The sequence below is a fragment of the Equus przewalskii genome, chromosome 15 (assembly GCF_037783145.1).
Source record: "Equus przewalskii isolate Varuska chromosome 15, EquPr2, whole genome shotgun sequence".
Taxonomy (NCBI): domain Eukaryota; kingdom Metazoa; phylum Chordata; class Mammalia; order Perissodactyla; family Equidae; genus Equus; species Equus przewalskii.
The window spans coordinates 4401743-4421480 of record NC_091845.1 but is presented as its reverse complement, the minus strand read 5'-3'; the positions used below and the strand labels follow the sequence as shown (position 1 = coordinate 4421480).

Below are 19738 nucleotides of genomic sequence, written 5' to 3'. Positions count from 1 at the left end.
CCAGCAGAGAGGCCGAGCGGCGCGCGGCCTGCTGGGAAGTGTAGTTCCTGGTTGAGGGGTCAGGCTGGGCTGGGAGGGCGCGGAAGCAGGCGCGCGGCGGGCAGGCCTGGAGGGGGCGGGTCCGCGCGGGCCTCGGAGCCGCCCGCCCCGCCAAAGGAGAGGTCACGGCGTGAGCCGCCGCCGCCGCTGTCGCTGCGAAGTCTGAACTCTGGGCTGCAGCCATGGCCTACTGCCGGCAGGAAGGTAGGGAGGGCGGGCTGCCATGGAGACCGGCCTACGAGGGCCTGCAGGGGACACGCGGTGCAGGCAGGCCGTGGCGCCCCGGGACCCCGCTGCCGGCGCGGGCGACCCGAGGCGCGGCTCGGGGTACCCTCCTGGGGACCTTTGCAGCAGGTGGGCGGCGGGGTCGCCATCCCGGTTTTGCAGATGAGAAAGCCGAGATTCTGGGAGGAGCGAGGCTGGTCCAAGGTCACGGTGAGGCTCGAACCCGGACCGCAGAGGGACCCGCACGTGGAGATTTCATAAACTAGGCCGGAGGGGTCAGGGAAGCGCCGAGCACGTTTCCCCTGGCTCGTAACTAGCCACATACTGTTATTAATAATTACCGTCGCCCTCACCACGCAACACGTGTTTCCATTTGCACGCGTCTTTTAACTATCCCCAAAAGTTGCCGCTCGGGTTACGTGCTGTGCTGGAGTGGTAGACGTGCCGCCAACGGGAACACTTACTGAGCCCCAGCTACGTATCACGCACGGTTCAAGGAGCTTTATATGGCTTATCTCATTGGTTTTGCAGCGACCTTTGTAAGTCAGGCCCTGTTATCTTCCGCATTTTACCAAAGAGTAAACTAAGACACAGAGGCGACATGGCTAAAGCCATGAGGCTGGCCCCAGTTTCCAGTCCTGTAAAATGAGAAGTTGGTCTTCATTCATTCAGCAGATATTCATGAAGCACCGTCCCTGTGCCGGGTGATGGGGATGGTGGACACCTGAGAATATACAATTGCAGAGAGAGTTGGAACTCACCTGGAAATTCTTTGGTGAATAGTCCAGGCCCTCAGTTTAATTCAGGGAATCTGAAGCCCAGAGAAGGGGATGACCTACCCAAGGTCAGACATCCAGGTGGGGGAACAGCTCAGTCTAAAATGTGAAGCCTTTTCCCCAGTCCACTGCCGTTTCTAGAATCCCTCCTCCTTCCCTGGGTCATAAGCCCTAGGGCTCACCCATGGCCCTAATGGGCACTACTTCTCTTGATGAATCCTGCATTGTGCCTTGAACAGAAGTCCTCTGCCCTCACCACTTTGTTAGCCGGTAGGTCTCATGTTTTTAATTTCCTTTCTCTGAGTCTCTAATTTACTTCTTCATCTAAATGAAGAAATAATTTTGAGCCTTTTCCGTATAATGAGGCCATGCAGATAAATAAGGCCCCTCCTTGCCCTTGAGGATTTCTAGACGTCACAGGTTATCTGCGAGCCAGAGGCAGTTTCCATCTGCTACCAAAGCATGGACCCTTAGCTTCTCCTGGCTTGGAGATCTCTCTCTTAGTGTGGCGATGAGGATTGATAGCACTCACTTTCAAGCCTTCCCTAGTTTATGTTATCTGTATCACTGTCCCCCCAGTTGTCAACTTTTGTTTTTCTACCCACTGATTTTTCTGTGCTTCCCATAGGACTCAGAAAAATGATCCCAAACTCCTTGCCATGGAAGGGATCACGTGATGGAGCCCCGCCCAACCCAGCTCCAGCCTCCTCTCTTCCCGCCTCATCACTGCTCAGCCACACTGGCCTCTTGGCTGTTCCCTTAGCCTGGTACATCCTTCTCCAGCTCTTCCGTGGCTGGCTCCTCATCCTTCAAGACTCAGCTCAGTTGTCACCTCCTCAGAGAGCTCTTCGCTGCTCCTTTGTGTCTTTCACATCCTAAACTTTCTGAAATTACCTTCTTCATTTTTGTCATCTTGTTTCTTGTCTGTCTTTTCCCTCTGAGCTGAGAGCATTAGCTGGGCCGTATCCCCAGCACTGAGCACAGGGCCTGATGGACAGGTGGGTGCTCACATCTTTGTGGAGTGAACCCATATGCATGCCTGCCCTGTGTTCTGAGAGAATCGCTGCCTGTACAAGTTTACTTCAGGGGTCCACCCACCACCCAGCCTTCAGGACAAAGGCCTTTGCTTGGTATTCAAGGCGTCCCACAACGTGGGCTCAGCCTTGCTCCCTGGCTTTTGCCCACCCACACTTTTCTGTGTCGGCGCCACACTGATTCTCTCTTTAGTCTCCTCCTTTTCCTTGGCCTGCCCTTTTCTGTTCAGTCCACGAACATTGAGCTCCTGTGATGCACCAGCCACTGAGCAGGTAGCAGTGAGCACAGGTGACAGTCTGCCCACGTGACACAGTGGGAGAGGTGGGTGCTCCTTCTGAGTTGGATATGCTGAGAGAGACTGGTGTGTAAAGATCCCATGTGTGTTCATGTTCCCTTTTCTGGGGGAAATGAGACCACCCATCCAAGGGTCTTCTCCCACCTTCTTAATGATGATAACAATTCTGTCTTCCTCTCTCTGCTGGGGCTGGGGCTTTCACGTCCTAATCCAGAGTTCAGTGTCTCCTTTTAGTTTTTTTTTTTTTTTTTTAGGAAGATTAGCCCTGAGCTAACTGCCACCAATCCTCCTCTTTTTGCTCAGGAAGACTGGCCCTGAGCTAACATCCGTGCCCATCTTCCTCTACTTTATATGTGGGCACAGCATGGCTTGCCAAGTGGTGCCATGTCCACACCCGGGATCCGAACTGGTGAACCCTGGGCCGCTGAAGCAGAACATGCGAACTTAACCACTGTGCCACTGGGCCGGCCCCTAGTTTTACAAGTATTGTTTACCCACTGTGTTCTGGGCACTGTTCTAGGCTCTGGACATACTGCAATGAGTGGAATAGACAAATCCTTGCCCCTGGAGAGCTGACATTTCAGTGGGGGAGACAGGTGGTAAACAGATCTATAATACATTAGATGAGGAGAAGCACTTTGGAGGAAAAAAAGGAGGGTAAAGGAGATGGGGGATGGTCAAGGAAGGCAGCATCTGAGCAGGAGGTGTGAAGTCAGGGAGAGGGTGGCTGTGAGGATGTCTGAGGAGAGAGCTGGAGAGACAGCAGCCTGTGCAGAGGCCTGGAGGTAGGTGTGGGCTCAGCGTGTCAGAGTAAAAGCAGGGGGTGCTGGAATGGAGGGAGCCGATGGTGGGAGATGGGCTCATGGAAGTGAGGGATGCAGATCTTTCTGGATGTATTTGAAGGTAGAGCCAACTGGATTTGATGATGGAAATATGAGAGAAAGATAGGCGTCAAGAATGGCTGTATAGAGAGTAAAACTGCGGAATTGGGGGAATTGGGATCCAGCTGCTCAGTCAGTCCTGTTCTCAGCCCCACCCTGAAGTCCAGCTTTCAGAGTGACCGCTGGGGCCTCCAGTTCCCAGCCTGTGCTGGGGCCCTGGGGTGGAGATTGGTTTTCTTCTAGTTGGCTTCCCCTCCTTGTGACTTTGGGTTCAGCTTTCTCCGATTGTCAAGTCAGAGAGCACTTCTCTAACAGCTTTCCCACTTCCAAAATTTTATTGACGGGGCTAGCCTCTGATCCTCTCTTCCTGGCCATTTTACCCTTGTTATTTGACGCCATTTACAAAATTACTGTCTTTTGAATGGAATTTCAGGTGAGAGTAGAAACTCATTTCGCCTCCTTTGTTAACCGAAGTCTCTCGATTCTTGCCCTAACCACAGGAGGTAAGTGGCTGAGCTGGTGGGGGCCTGTTTTCTGAGGCCCCAAGAAGGTGCCTGAGATCACAGCTGTTACGTGCTTATGCTCAGATTTGATCTCCAATCTTGAGACGGGGACACTGATGCCACTGTGAGCCGGCCCTCCCAGCGCTGGGCTTAAATCTCAGGCTCAGGCCTGTGCTTTCGTTCTTCCTACAGCTGATTTTGAGCCCTTCCTGTTATGTCTGTTCAGCAAACATGAGCACCATCTGGGTACTGGGGTTGGGGATGCAAAGATACATGCCTGCCCTGAAACCACGTCAGGTCACCCAGGGGCCCTTCTTTCCCCAGTGCTGTGGTAGGAATGTGTCCCCCCGTAAATTCATATGTTGAAATCCTAACCCCCAAGTGTGCTGGTGTTTGTAGGTGCTTTGGGAGGTGCTTAAGTCATAAGGGTGGAGCCTTCGTGAATGGGATTAGTGCCCTTTTAAAACAGGCTCCAGAGGGGCTGGCCCGGTGGCATAGTGGTTAAGTTCACACACTGCTTCCATGGCCCGGGGTTTGTGGGTTCGGATCTCAGGCGTGGACCTAGCACTGCTCATCAGCCATGCTGTGGTGGCGTCCCACATAAAATAGAGGAAGACCGGCACAGATGTTAGCTCAGCGACAATCTTCCTCAAGCAAAAAGAGGAGGATTGACAATAGCTGTTAGCTCAGGGGCCAATCTTCCTCACACACAGACTCACACAAAATAATAAAAAATAAAAGAGCCTCCAGAGAGATCTCTGGCCCCTTCTACCCTGTGAGGACACAGTGAGAAGGCACCAGCTGTGAACCAGGAAGAGGGCCCTCCCCAGAAGGTCACCGTGCTGCTGCCTCATCTTGAACTTCCAGCCTCCAGGACTGTGAGCAATAAGTTTCAGTGGTTTCTGAGCTACCTGGTTGGTGGTATTTTGCTATAGCAGTCCAAATGGACCAAGACACCCATCCAGAATGGGACGGTGCCACCAAACAGGCTCAGAATGGTCAGGGTTCAGTGGGATTATTCCCTCCTACACTTCATTTCTGTCTGTGAAGCCTCTAAGACTTAGGTTAAGCCACCACGGTCAGCTAAAGGTGTCAGTAAACTTCAACTTAATTTTAAAAGTGTAAGTAAATACCCACTAAATAAAAGACTAGTGGAAGAGGCAAGGGGCAGCAAGATCCAGCACTTTGCTCTCAAGGCACTTGGAATCTGAAAGATGGTCCAGATCAAGCTATTTTTGGTTGTGTCCTTATGGAACTACAGTGCCAGAGGGGTTCCCGTGTGCTCTGGTGAGACCATTTCTCTGACGCTGGAGGGATGCGCTCCTGTCAACAGTCAGACAGACCCCAGTTCCGCCTTGGTCTGCTCGCCGGCTGTGTGGCTGTGGCCTGGTTGCGGATTGGAGGATCCCACCCTGGGAGTTCAGTGTCAGGGACACGGGGCTGCACAGTGCAACCCTGTAGGGGCTGCAGTTTGATAAGCATAAGGGAGCTGGTCACAGGAGGGCAGACCGTGCGTGGGAGATATGGCTGTGAGCTCACCACCCGGGGAGCCCCCGAGGAGATGGGTGTGCGTGGTCCTCAGAGGGGAACAGTGGGGAGCGGGAGAGCCGGTTATGTGTGAGGTGTCTGGAGTCACACTCGGCTGGTTCCAGGCTTTTTGAAAAGGTTGACTCTTCTGTACTGACATTCCAGGGAATGTCTGCTTCTTAAATTTGAGAAATATGTGGATTCCAAAGGACACAAATTCTTGTATTGATTTAAAAATTTTTCTTTTATTATTATGAAAATGTCTAAGAAACCTCCACTTAAAAGGTATAAACATTTGCCTGTAGTCTTAGCTGACTCTAAAACCAACAATGAGTGGATTGAATTCTAACAGCATTCAGTTTAGCAACATCAATTCAATCTGGTAGACGGTGCTTGACTGAAAACCTTAATTGGCCTTGTATGGAGACCGCGTTTCTGTGCCCACGCGGGTCCTTTCCAGTCAACTGTGCCTGCGTGCCATCGTTCCGTGGCCAGGTGGTCCAGGCTCAGTCTCTGGCTGAGGAAGCTTTGCTCACCACGTGCTGCAGTGATGCGAAGCCCTTTGGCCGTCTCTGGCTGGGAAGGACGGTCCTTTTCCCAGCAGCTGGGGTAGTTAATATCTTTGGATTCAGAACTCTAGGAGGTGTAAGGTTAAGGTGCTTATCCACATCCTCCTGAGTGTGCGTATATCAATTTGTTTAGGTTGTCTTGGAAGTAAAAATAAGCATTTTTGTATTTCTCTAGAGAAATTCCTGAGAAGTTTAATGAGGTCTTCTGGTCTAGCTGATTACCCCTCGAGTTGGCATTCTTATGACTAGTCCTTTCTTTCACAGGTCTGTTAGGAGTAAATAAGCATCGTCCTTGTGTTCCCTTTTAAACATTCTAGGAAGCGAAGGCCTGGTGGGACGGGTATGCAGTGGCCAGCACAGTCATGTGTCGCTTAATGACGGGAAAACGTTCTGAGAAACGCGTCGTTCGGCGATTTCACTGTTGTGCGAACATCACAGAGTGCACTCACACAGACCTGGATGGGACAGCCTGTTGCACACCTAGGCTACAGGGTACTAATTTTATGAGACCACCGTCGTATATGTGGTCCCACGTTGACTGAAATATTACATGGTGCGTGGTTGTGCGTAAGGTGGCACACTCGGGATCTTTCAGACCAGAGTTTGTCTTCCTGCTCTGCCTTCACTTACTGTGTGACTTCTGGGCGGTTTCTTACCTCCTCTGGGCCTCCCTTTCCTGTGTCTCTGAAAAGGAGATAAAGTAATACCCACCTCACAGCGGACTAAATGAGCTGACAGGTGTAAAACACGTTGCACTGAGCCCACGTGTTTAAAAGATGAATTGTTATGTTCTGCTCTTAAGGATTCCAGTCCCAGTGTGTGGCTTTTTCCCCACACCAGTTCTCCAGCACCAGCTGGGTGTCCTACAATTCACCCCACTTCTGACACCTCTACCTGGAGGTAGTGTCAGATCCCACAGATGAAGGCAGTCCCACAGGACTGCCCCACCCCTCCTCAGGCACCAGTCGCCAATCCTCAATCTGGTTTATCACCTGTGCTTCTGACCGACTGGCTCTAGATGGAAGGTTCTAGCCACCCCCTCCTTGGGTTCTGTTAACTTGCTAGAGCGGCTCACAGAACTCAGAAACTGTTCCCTCACTGATTACTGGTTCATTATAAAAGGCTCTAACTCCAGAACAGCCAGATGGAAGAGAGGCAGAGGGCAAGGTCTGGGGAAGGGGCCCGGAGCCTCCCTGCCCTCTCCGAGCGCACCTCTCTCCCCAAACCTTTACCAACCTGGACGCTCTGCACCCCGTCCTTGTGGGTCTTCATGGAGACTTCGTTACATGGGCATGATTGATTAACTCACTGGCCATTGGTGAGTGAGTCAACCTCCAGGCCCCTCTCCACCCCGAAAGTCAGGGGGTGGGACTGAAAGTTTCCACCCTCTAATCTTGTGGTTGGTTCTCCTGGCAACCAGCCCCATCCTTAGGTGCCTTCGAAAAGTTGCCTCATTAACATAACAAAAGATCTTAGCCACCTCTCACCCCTTGGGACTTTTCAAGGGTTTTAGGAGCTCTGTGCCAGCAATGGAGTCAAAGACGAAATAAGTATTTCTTATAAATCACAATATCACATTCATTGATCCCGTGTAACTGTTCTCTAAAGGGGGCGTCCGGGAAGGTGGCACAAGAGGACTGAGCCCTGTGGGAGGGACCTGGAACATTGTCCGTGGGGTTGTGCCAGACCTGTGACCCCAAGCGTGCCTGTCTCAGGCTAACCTGTGCAGCCTGTGAGCGTTGTGGGTGCCAGAGGGTTTGACTCAGCTTCTGCTGCTGGAGGCCTGGCCTCGCCCTCACACACCCCATGGGTGTCCGGCCAGGTTTGGACCCCTTGCCTCTGGGGCTGGGCCAAACTAAGATCTTGGTAAACAGACTGTCTGGGCTGAGGTGAGAAATTTGCTCCAGCTTATTCTCCTTAGCGTTCAGCAGTTTTGCAGGTTGCTTTCGAGTGTTTTGAAAACTGGCCAGAATTACCAAGGTCATTAGATACTTTAACGTGCCCTGGCCACCTGGCCCAAACCCTTTCCCAGGCCAGTGGGAGAAGCAGTCTTCTCTGAGATAAAATGGGAGGAGTTGAGGCGGAGACCAGGTCTGGAGCAGAAACGTCATGTGGCCTGGAGGTCCGGTCCCCACGTGTGCCGAGGGTCAGCTCCCCATGTGGGAGACCCTGTGCAGGTATGAGGAGGATTTAAGGCACAAGGGGCCTTGCTCTGCCCCTGCACTGTCCTCTCTGGAGGTGTCGCCCTGGTTTTTGCTGTCACCCCCCATGCTTTCCCCAAGCCTCTTCCTTAAGTACTCCCACCCAGTGTGGACCCAAACCTTTTTCTTTGGTTTCTCTCAGCCTGCCTGTGACTGAACTTTCCTAAATATAAAGGGAAAACAAAGAAGTATGACGTAATCAGAGAAAATGCAGCAGCTCTCAGAGAGCCACATTTCTGCAGGCGCAGCCTCTGCCCCAGCCAGGCTGGCTCGCTGCAGGCCACTGACTACGGCCCTGTCCAAGGGCCCATTCCCATGGTGCTAGAGATGTCTTCTTAAGTGCCGGGCACCTTGCATCCCCTTCCAGATGAGGCTCCCCTTGTCCTGGGTCACAGTGGGCAGTCAGTAGGGCTGTTGAAACTCTCCTTGCCCTTCACCAGGTAGGTACCTGTAGCTTAGAAGAGTGCTCCTGTTTGTTCACTCGGCAAACAGTCACTTGATTCTAAGCTTCCTGGGTAGGGATTAGGTCAGTATTTATGGTACAAAACATTTATTCCTGCCCAAAGCACACAAAGCTCTCAGGACAGTGTCTGAGTCATGCCCAGTACTCAGGGTCAGCTGTCGTTTTTATTTGTGTGTCTGTGTGTGCTGGGGGTGGGGGACAGTGTGGGCATGTGCGAGGGATCTCCACAGTGTGGCCTTTGGGGACACAGCTGGGTTCAAATTCCAGCCCTGTGTGAGCTCAGCCAAGTCACTTCCAGGCCTCAGGCTTACCACCGGAAAATGGCGCTCCTGCTGCCTCCTCAGCGTGGCGAGGGGATGGCAGGAGCTGGCTGACATGCAGAGCCCAGGAGGGACCATCTGCCCACCAGGGACTACGGGACAAACCGAGCACAGTGCCGTGCAGGGTGAGGACCCCCGGCAGGAATCCCGGACAGACGCCTGCTGAGGTTTCCCGGAGGGTACAGGTTTAGGAGGGCGAGGTCAGGTGTTGACAGCTACAAGGTGTGGGAGAGAGCCCAGGAGGGAGCTGGACAGGGGAGCTGCCTGCCTTGCCGTTTCCCTCTGATTGACTTGGAGTGACCACTCTGGCCTTGGTTTCCTGCTGTGTAAAATGGGGCCAGAGGATGGTAAAACTTGATAGCCATTGTAAGGTCAGCTGAGACGAGCCGCGGAATGCACCTGCTGTGGCATCGTCCGTGCTGATTGCCGCTTCAGCTCACCTGGCCGCCCCTGAGGAGAAGCTCCTCCCATGCACTCGGCCTCCTCCAGTCTGCTTCCCTGGAGGCTCAGGACCTGCTGGCAGCCAGGCTCGTGGGACGGGGGCTCTGGCCTGACCGGGTGCGGTTCACTTTAGGAGCTGGCTGCCTGGTGCCCGTCCTTGCAGGGCCTCAGTCCTGACCGACCGCCAGCCTGTTGTTTTTGGGGTTTGGTGATTGTTCTGAAGAATAACCAACTGCAGATTGGCACAGAAGTTAACGGCATCAGCAACTCTGAAATCGTCCCTCCTCCGCCTAGTCATTCCACTTGTGGGGAAGTAGCCCCCAGGCCTCGCGGACTGAGGGGAGCTGCCGCAGTGTTCTCCACCCGCGTGATCCCTTCCTTCTGGCCACAATCAGGCGCCAAGACGCTAGAGGGAGTCTTGCCCATGGGCACTCTCAGACCTGTGTCCTCAGCCTGTCAGAGGCAGGTGATGGGGATATTTTCCCACAGGGCGTCTCCTTGGACAGACTTCACTGGCTTCATCAGCAGAGTGGGCTGCTGGCTGGGCACCCCCCTCACTGTGCGCTTCTCCTCTTGTCAAAGTTCTGTCTTTCTCAGGCTTTTTGTGCCTTCTGAACCCTGTGGGTAAACCCCTAGGGGCTAGAGCCAGGTCTTCTTTTTCTTTATGCCTCTTTCTTTTTTTTAAAGATTGACCCTGAGCTAACATCTGTTGCCAATCTTTTTTTCGTTTGTCTTCTTCTCCCCAAAGCCCCCTGGTACATAGTTGTATATTCTAGTTATAGGTCCTTCCAGCTGTGGCATGTGGGATGCTGCCTCAGCCTGACTTGACGAGCGGTGCCATGTCCGCGCCCAGGATCTGAATGGGCGAAACCCTGGGCCACGGAAGCAGAGCGCGAAAACCCGACCTCTCAGCCACGGGGCGGCCCCGGGACAGTCTTTGAACTTGGTTTGTGTGGCTGCTTTGGGATTAGGGCTGCTTGGCTGCTCTTGAGTGAAACTTTCTTCCTCTGCTCTCCAAACTCCAGGAAAGGATCGAATCATATTTGTGACCAAAGAAGACCACGAAACTCCAAGCAATGCTGAGCTGGTGGCTGATGACCCCAACGATCCGTACGAGGAGCATGGTGAGTGACGCGGGGCCTCCCAGGGACCTGCAGATACGTCCTGGGGTGAAGTTCGATGTCCACAGTTCCTTTCCCGTTTGTCCTGGCTGAGGCCGGGTCTGCAGGTTTCCATGTCAGCGTGGCCTGCCTCCCTCAGAGGCGTGAGGGCTGTGCTTCCACCTTTCTCTGATCTCTTCCCCGGCCATCAGGCCAGAACCTGGGAGTTTCTTGTTACTGAAGTCTTCTGCCTCGTTCTCTTCTGAAGGTTTGCACTGACTTCAGCTCAGTGGATGCTTCTCAGTGATGAAGTTTGGGGGGCACGTCAGAGGATTCTAGCAGTTACAAGTGGGTTATGATGACAGGGACCCTCCTGCTCAGTCATTACCAGACTGAGTTCTGGCACACCTGCAGATACTGAGCAAGCTGGTGTGTGGGTGTCACACCCTCGTTCTGTGAGGGGGTGAAGTCGCTGCTCCGCTTGTATCTGCTCCAGCACACACCTGGCATGAGAAGCTCACTTGAGAAAGAGGGACGGTTTCCCAGCAGCGGGATTCAGCTAACCTGGTCAGAACTGCTGCACACAACCTGGTTAGTGTAGTCAGTGGTCACTTGGGCCTAGAGAGTCACTCCAAAGGCGTGGGGGGGCTGGACTTATTAGAACTTACTCAGCCTGTGTCAGGTGTGGGGGTGTGTGCGGTGTTCATAAACAGTCCACATATCATCAGCAGTGCTCAGTTCACCAAACTAAAGCCATTCTGATGTCCAGGATGACAACCAACAAACCGTCTAGTGCAGAGTGGCGATAACTATGGTTCAGGGAGCTGGTCGTGGCTGCCCGTGGAGTGTGGGCTGCTGGCTGGGATTTCTCACATGCTGACTGAAGTGTGTATTCTGAGGCAGGGTGCTTCTCCTGCTGCCCTTCCTGCTCCGAGGGCTCAGAGTCTAGCTGAGGATGCATACCGAGCACCCTGTTGGGAAAAGGGGGACGTGCAGATGGTGTACAGTGTTAGCTTCTGAGAACAGCAGCTACAGGAGGGACCGTGAATCAGCACTCTTGTAAAGAAAAATAAATCACATCTAAATTCCAGCACTTTGCCTGTCTTTAGATCCTATTAGTTGAGCACATTTCATTAATTGGTTGAGACTCTGTGGAGCCTGCAGAACAAATCAGGCCTTGTTCTGTTTGCCTCATGGTGTTTTTAAAAACTCAGTGTGCCTACCTCAAGACTGCGCATTCCCTTCCAGTTCCCGCCGGTCTTGACCATCCCTCCTGCTTTCTCCCCTCCCTGCTTCTGTCAGGTATATCTGCTTGGACTTTACAGGTATTTGCCTTTGCAACCCTTTCTGGTGACTAACTGTGTGAAGAAGTATATAAAACAGTTGGGACCCACGGTCTGAGCTCTCATTTACAAAATGACTAAGCAGACTAGGGGACTAAGGAGGTCGCCAATTTACGCCAGCTGCCCGCATCCCAGCACTGTGCTCTGTGGCTGAGATGGCACCTGAGCAGCTAAGAGCGCCATGAGAAAGAGGTTCAGAGTTAGCTTTCACAGAACAGGAAGACAGGAGGGCGTACAAGGCCACCTGGGCCACTGGGAAAGCCGAGGGCCTGGGAGGAGGTGGGGGCTGGCCAGGGAGGTCAGTAGAGGTGACCAGAACTCTAGGCCTTTTCTTTTTTTTTTTTTTTTCTTTCTGCTTTATCTCCCCAAACCCCCCCAGTACACAGTTGTATATCTTAGTTGCAGGTCCTTCTAGTTGTGGGATGTGGGACGCCACCTCAACGTGGCCTGACGAGCAGTGCCATGTCCGCGCCCAGGATCTGAACCCTGGGCCGCTGCAGCGGAACGCGTGAACTCAACCACTCGGCCACGGGGCCGGCCCCTCTAGGCCTTTTCTGACATGTGTGGAGACGTGCTGCGTCTGGGCTTAGTGTAGCACCTGAGGCTGGTCTGTGTGGTTAGACACTGTGTCTCTGCAGATGGGCACCGTCAGCGTTCTCCATGAGGAGCTGCCTCATTCTAGCTCACCTTCCTGAGAAAGGATGAAACTAGGACTCCTGCAGACCAGGGCGGTTATTTTTAAACGTTAGTGTTATTTCCTTTGGAAACTGGTTCTGTAGATTTGTTGCCAGTTTTGAGCCTCCAGGGTACAGCATTTGCCTGTTTCTAGCACTGAGATGGCCTGCGGGGTAGGGAGAGGTGGGGAGATGGGAGGGAAACAGCGCAGGGCTCTGGAATCCCACGGGCCCTGGCTGTGGTCCTGACGTGGACCTCACTGAACCCCCAAAATCTCATCTGAAAGCTGGGGTTAGTAGTCCCTCCTGCAGAAGGTTGTCAAAGGCTTCTGTGATGTACGGTGTAGAGCTGGGCGCACAAGAACCTGCTCCACAGCTGGCGTTGCTGGTGGAGAACTGCCTGCTCAGGGCGGCGCCCGTGGACGGCTCACTACCAGCCCATTCTGTCGTCGGGGAGGATTTGTCCGTCAGCGAAGCTTCCTGAGCTAGAAGTAAGAGGCAGGTTCAGCACAGGCCCAGGACTTTGGACACTAGCTCAGAGTGCCGTGCCCAGGTACTTCCTGGAGTGAAAAATCATGTAATTTCACTGGGCGTTTGAGAGTCTTTCTTAAAGAGCGCTCTCAGTCTCTGGAAGACTCAGGCAGGAACTTCTGTGTGAAGCGTATTTCTGTGACAAAGCTGAAAATGAAGCAATCATCTTGAAAACATTTTAGAAAGCCAGGCAGTAGTATTTAGGTGTGAACAAGTTTCATATAGAAGAAAAAGTGTAAAATTCAAAAGTAAGGAGCCTATGTAATACTGCAAATGAAAATCCACCTTCCCAATATGTATGTGCAGTTCAACAGTTTGGTAAATATGGTTAATATTCCTCTAGGTTTTTCATTTTTACGAGACTGGAACCACACCACTCTGGCCGTTTCCTTGTCTGACGTGTCAGACATCTTCCCATCCACCTCCTCTCTGCCGGTCCTCACTCATGCTGAGCCTGTGCGAGCAGCCGCAGAGCGAGAGGGCCTTGAGGGCAGGGCGTGTGGGCAGCGCCGGGTCCTGATCCCCAGGAGGGGAGCAGAGAGTGAAAGAGGAGATCAGTACCTCAATACTCAGCTCCTTAAAGTGTTTGCACTTTCAACAAGCTTCTTGTGAACCATCCAGGTGATGGCCCCTGCTTTGGCTTAAATGGTTTCCAGTAGGTTGTGCTTGGAGCACAGCCACAGCCACAGCACTGGGAGGCGGCTTAGAACACAGAACACTCTTGCACGTGGAGAGATGCTGATGCTGGCTTTTCTCCACCTGAGCCGGGAGTGCTGGATTTGTGCCAGGCGTTTGAACCCCATCTGAATCAAGAGGTGGGTCCACAGGCGAGTGCCTGCCAGGCAACAGTTCCACACCTTCTCAGGGGCCTGTGAAGACTGGACTTGGTTTTACTTTTTCTGAAACCTTAGAGAACATCTCTCACATTTTCCTTGCCTGTCTTCCTGTTCCAGGATTGATCCTGCCAAATGGGGACATTAACTGGAACTGCCCGTGCCTTGGGGGAATGGCCAGCGGCCCCTGTGGGGAACAGTTCAAGTCGGCCTTCTCCTGCTTCCACTACAGCACGGAAGAGGTCAAGGGGTCAGACTGTGTAGCCCAGTTCCGGGCCATGCAGGAGTGCATGCAGAAATACCCGGACCTCTATCCCCAGGAAGACGAGGAGGAGGAGGAAGAGAAGAAGCCCGCGGAACCCTTAGAGGAAAGAGCTCCCACTGAGGCCGCTGCAACCACAGAGGAGGAGGGGTCGAGCTAGTGAGGCTGCGAGGCCCGGCTCCCGTCCTTCACCTTCAGAGTGATAGGAACCTTTTGCACAATGCCTTTTGGTCACTCTCCAAGAAAGTGTCTTTCCCTCTGTTGTTCTGTGCACTGTAATGTACAAAATAACTTATTTTGATCCTCAGGGGTCTTGGCCCCTTGACATATACACTGAGAAAGATGGAGTCGGATGTCTGTGTGTGTCACATAAGCCTGTCAGCAAATGTAGCTGCCACTTTTGAATTTTCTTCTCAGATTGCCCTGAATTTTGCCACTTTGAAATAATGTGCTGAATATTCTCAGCATTGTGAGTGAGCTGATTTATTCTGATTCATTATAGCCCTTTTAGTAGATTTTATACTGCTTTGGGAAATGAAATAGAAAAAAAAGAAACACCAAAAACTTCCTTTAAAAAATGCTGGAGTGGGTCCATTCCTCATAGAAGAGGCCAGAAGATCAGATACTTGTTTCTCAAAAACCGTCTTGCCCTTGAGTATACGAGCAGGAACTGTACTCCGTGTTTCGCAGATTTGGTTTCGTTTTACGTTGAGCTCCAGGTTTTCTGTGGAAAGCGGAGCTCTGGACCCTCAGGTTCACAGTCCTTCCTAAGTGAGAGAAAGGCTGGTTTCTGCCATTCTTATTGTTCCTAAAGCCTGGATCGGGGCCTGCGCTCACACGGGCTCTGTCTCAGCCTGTTCAGATGCCATGTTCTTAAGAGAAGGGGACCTGATTCTTACCAAAGTAGCAGCCGAGAGAGGACATGCTGTGAACTAAGTAGTCAGTTAAAAGGAAAACATGATTTTTACCTAATTCTGAGTATGTCCTTTGTTTTTGCTAATTAAAAGTGTTTTTGATGTAAGGAAATAAAATTATGAAAATTTAATTGCAAGTCCTCTTTGAGTTAAACCATTTGGAGTCTGTTAAGATCTGTGCTAGTTCATAGCGAGCTAACGCTTGTCTCTGAGCAGATACCTTCCTACACACAGGGCAGTGATCCCTCGGCGAGGAAGCCTCTTCCTGTTTGAAGGTAAGGAACTGAAAGCCCCTGCAGGTTAAGTAACTTGCCCAAGGTGCCCGCTTGACAATTTTCAGGCCATGGTGTAGTAATGCCCCATTTGTCCCGGGTATGTTAGTTATCTATTGCTATGTTAACAGTTACCTTGAAACTGAGCACCTTGAAACAACAGACATTTATTATCTCACAGTTTCTGCTGGTCAGGAATCCCGGCATTGTTTACCTGGGTCCCCTGGCCCAGCCTCTCAGGAGGCTGATGACACCTGGGGTCGAGGTGTTGGCCAGGGTTGCAGTCATCTCAAGGCCTGAGTGGCTTTCCGGAATCGCTCAGGTGGTTTCAGGCAGGATTCAGCTCCTTGTGGGCTTTGGATTGAGGGCCTCAGTTCCTCACTGGCTCTTGGCCAGAGTCCTCCCTCAGTTCCTTGCCACGTGGTGCTCTCCGTAGGTCACCTCCCAGCATGGCAGGTGGTTTTCATCAGAGCAAGCGAGAGAGCGAGATGGAAGGCAGAGCCTTTTTGTAAACTAGTCTCCAATGACAGTCCGTCGCTTTACCATATTCAGTTTGTTAGAGTGAGTCACAGCCCGCGCCCAACAGGAGGGACCCAGGGGCCTGAGTGCCGGGAGGGTGCCGCCCACACTTGAGAACCAGGGAACAGCACGTTGAAGCTTAAAAGTACAGTTACATGCGAGGAGCTGTGGTTCTGAGGTGCTGGGAGGCAGAGAACTTGGTATCTAGATCCCAAACTTTTTAAAAACTTTGTTAGGAGCCGAAGACCTGGAGCTGGCCAAGTTTGGAAGCTGTCGCCAACCCCAAGAAGGGCCCTCGTGGCTTCTTTGAGCCTCACACAGCCTTGCACATTTAACAAACATACTTCTTTTCACTGAAAATTTTGATTACCACCAAGATGTTACTGATTGTGACCATGTCGTGGATCCCATTCATTGGATGCCTCAGGAAACCTCCACGGTCCAAGTCCCGGGACGCGGGCAAGTGACTCCTGTCTGGTACCTGCCTGCGTGAAGCTACAGTCCAGTCAGGAAGCCAGCGTTGACTAGGAAGCAGAAAGAATCGAAAGGTATTGCCCGATGGCACTGGCTTCTCAGGGTACATTATTTTCTTCTAGCCGTGGCACCTCTTACAACAGAGCTGCTCACACTGTCTTTGCCCAAGTCCACTTGGTTAGACAAAAGGTTTCATCCTTTTCCACTTCTCAGTGGAAAAACAACTGGGTGATAAGAAAGCGCCACTGGATGAGCAGTGTGAGTGGGGAGAGTGGGTGGAGGTTATGCTTTAGAATCGGGTTTGGCTAATTTCTTTTTGTTAAGATATAATTGAGGGGCTGGCCCCGTGGCCGAGTGGTTAAGTTTGCGCGCTCCGCTGCAAGCGGCCCAGTGTTTCGTTGGTTCGAATCCTGGGCGCGGACATGGCACTGCTCATCAAACCACGCTGAGGCAGCGTCCCACATGCCACAACTAGAAGGACCCACAACCAAGAATATACAACTATGTACTGGGGGGCTTTGGGGAGAAAAAGGGAAAAAATAAAATCTTTAAAAAAAAAAAAAGATATAATTGACATACAACATTATATTAGTTTCAGGTGTACAGCATAATTTGGTATTTGTATATATTGTCAAATGATCACAAGACTAGTTAACATCCGTTACCATACGTAGTTACAGAATTTTTTTTTCTTGTGATGAGAACTTTTAAGATTTACTCTCATAGCAGTTTTCAAATATGTAATACAGTAGTATTAACTGTAGTCAGCCTTGGTGGCCCAGTGGTTAAGATTTGGCTCTCTCACCACCCGCAGCCCAGGTTCGTTTCCCGGTCAGGGAACCACACCACCCATCTGTTGGTTGTCATACTGTGGCGGCTGCGTGTTGCTGTGATGCTGAAAGCTGTGCCACCAGTATTTCAAATATCAGCAGGGTCACCCATGGTGGACAGGTTTCAGTGGAACTTCCAGACTAGACAGACTAGGAAGAAGGACCTGGCCACCCACTCCCAAAGGAATTGGCCGTGAAAACCCTGTGAATACAGTGGAGCATTGTCTCATGTGGCACCAGAAGGTGAGAGGATGGCACGAAAAGTCCGGGCAGGGTTCCGCTCCACTGTACACAGGGTCGCTAGGAGCTGGAATCGACTCAACAGCACCAACAACAATTACCCACTAGAGTTGCCATGCTGTACATCACGTCCCCATGGCGTTTCTTTTATAACTGGAAGTTTGTACCTTTTGACTCCCTTCACCCATTTCTCCCACCCTCTGCCCCCACTACCTCTGGCAACCACCAATCTGTTCTCTGTATCTATGGGCTTGTTATTTTAGATTCCACGTGTACGTGAGATCATACAGTATTTCTCTGTTTGACTTATTTCACTTAGCATAATGCTCTTGAGGTCCATCCCTGTAATTGCAAATGCTAAGATTTCATTCTTTTTAAGGCTGAATAATATTCCACTGTATATATGTGCATGCGTATATATATGCACATACCACAATCTCTTTATCCACTCATCTGTTGGTAAACACTTAGGTTGTTTCCGCGTCTTGGCTACTGTAAATAACGCTGCAGTGAACCTGGGGGTGCAGATAGCTTTTTGAATTAGTGTTCTTGTTTTCGTCAGATAAATACCCAGAAGTGGGATAGCTGGATCATATGACGGTTCTATTTTTAGTTTTTTGAGGAAACTCCTGCTTTCCATAGTGGTTGCACTCAGAGTTTAATATTTTTTTCAAATCGTATAAACTGGACCAAAATTGCTACCTTCTACCTCCTGGGTTAGATCTCTACTTTTCTTACCATGTTGGCGATCTCAGGCACATACCTAAGGCTGAGTGCTCGAGTGGAGGCCCGAGTTGTAAGTGAACACAGCACCAAACTGAGAGGCAGGGGGAAAACACCACAAAAACTCCCACTCAGGACGAGCTTGCCAACCTCCAGGCCAGGCAATCACCAGGTGAAATACAGTAGGCTCAAATTCCTTTTAAGTAAATGAGTCAAGTAGATAAGTAAAGCAGTAACGTAGATAAAGGCAAGAAATTTCCCCATGGATTCTTAGATTTAACACCAAAAGCATTAGCAACAAAAGAAGAAAAATAAATTGGACTTCATCAAAATTAAAAACTTTGCATCAAAACACATTATGGAGAAAGTGAAAAGACACTCTACAGAATGGGAGAAAATATTTGCAAATCATCCATCTGATAAGGGTCTGGTATCCAGAAAATCTGAAGAACTCTTACAACATGCCCTGCCTAAAGAAAAGGACAACCTAATTAAAAAATGGACAAAAGTCTTGAATAGATATTTCTCTAAGGAAGACACGCAAATTGCCAACGTGAAAAGATGTTCAACATTGTTGGTCGTTAAGGAAACAAGTCAAAACCACAATGCGATACCACTTCGCACCCACTAGGATGGCTATAATTTAAAAAAAAAAAAGGAATAAATGTTAGTAAGGATATGGAAAAATCCTTGGCGGTTCCTCAAAAAATTAAACATACAATTAGCATATTACCCAACAATTTCACTCTTAGGCTTATACCCCTCAAATTGAAAACAGGTAGTCAGTTACCTGTGGATGAATGTTCACAGCTGCACTCTCCACAGTAGCCAAAGGTGGAAACAACCTAAATGTCCATCAATGGATAACTGGATAAACAAATTGTGGCATATACATACAACGGAAAATTATTCAGCCATAAAAAGGAATGAAGTACTGATACCTACTACAAATTGGACAAACTTCAAAAACATGCTAAGTGAAAGAGGTCAGACACAAAAGGCCACATTGTACAATTCCTTTTATACAAAGAGTCTAGAGTAGGCAAATCCAAAGCCATAGAAAGCAGATTAGTGACTCCCGGGAGTCGGGGAGGGGGAGTTGGGAGTGAGTGCTTAATGGGTGTGGGATGTCCCTGGGTGATAAGGAACTTTTGAAACTAGAGAGAGGTGGTGGCTGCACGACATTCTGGATGCACCAAATGCCTGTAAGTTGTACATTTTAAAACAATTAACTGTATGTTATGTGAATTTCACCTGAATTTTTAAAAAAAAGTATAGAGAGAAAGGAATCAAGTAGAAATGGTACAAGTACAATATGGTACAACCATTTTAGAAAGCTAAACACACAGTCACCACATGGCCCAGACATTTTATGCCTACCTATTTATCCAAGAGAAACAAAAACATTTGTCCACATAAAAACTTGCACACGAGTGTCCATAATAGTTGCAATAACCCAAAACTGGAAACTACTAAAAAGTCCATTAACAGGTGAATGGATAAACAAATTATGGTGTATTCATACAAAGGAATACTACTCAGCAATAAACAGGAATAAAATGTGATACACACAACAACATGGATGAATCTTAATTAAGGTAAGGAAGCCAGATAAAAAAGTACATTCTATGTGATTCCATTTCTACGAAAATTCTGTAGAGTGCCAAATGATTAGCGTTGGACCAGGAGGGGAGAGAGGATTCAGGAAACTTTTGGAGGTGATGATACATTCATTATTTTAATTGTGA

At 50.3% G+C, this 19738-nt stretch overlaps 1 protein-coding gene across 3 annotated transcripts; it reads left to right on the top strand.

The window, feature by feature from the left end:
• The first annotated feature begins 11 nt into the window (after window positions 1–11).
• Window positions 12–15063, top strand: CHCHD4 (coiled-coil-helix-coiled-coil-helix domain containing 4). 3 transcript variants are annotated; one of them, XM_070574635.1, is made up of 3 exons: window positions 12–243; window positions 10301–10399; window positions 13877–15063. In XM_070574635.1, exons 1-3 carry the CDS (start codon window positions 222–224, stop codon window positions 14176–14178), a joined length of 423 nt encoding a protein of 140 aa, XP_070430736.1. In that variant the 5' UTR covers window positions 12–221; the 3' UTR covers window positions 14179–15063. The 3 variants fall into 3 exon arrangements, with proteins under 3 accessions (XP_070430736.1, XP_070430734.1, XP_008531189.1); XM_070574633.1 differs by lacking the exon at window positions 12–243 and adding an exon at window positions 3567–3754; XM_008532967.2 differs by lacking the exon at window positions 12–243 and adding an exon at window positions 8599–8959.
• Window positions 15064–19738: the final 4675 nt, after the last annotated feature.

Coding starts and splice junctions, on each gene's coding strand:
- CHCHD4 (XM_070574633.1), top strand. CDS start 3,673: ATGGAATTTCAGGTGAGAGTAGAAACTCATTTCGCCTCCTTTGTTAAC. Junction 3,755..10,300: donor TCTTGCCCTAACCACAGGAG/GTAAGTGGCTGA, acceptor TCCAAACTCCAG/GAAAGGATCGAATCATATTT. Junction 10,400..13,876: donor CGATCCGTACGAGGAGCATG/GTGAGTGACGCG, acceptor TTCCTGTTCCAG/GATTGATCCTGCCAAATGGG.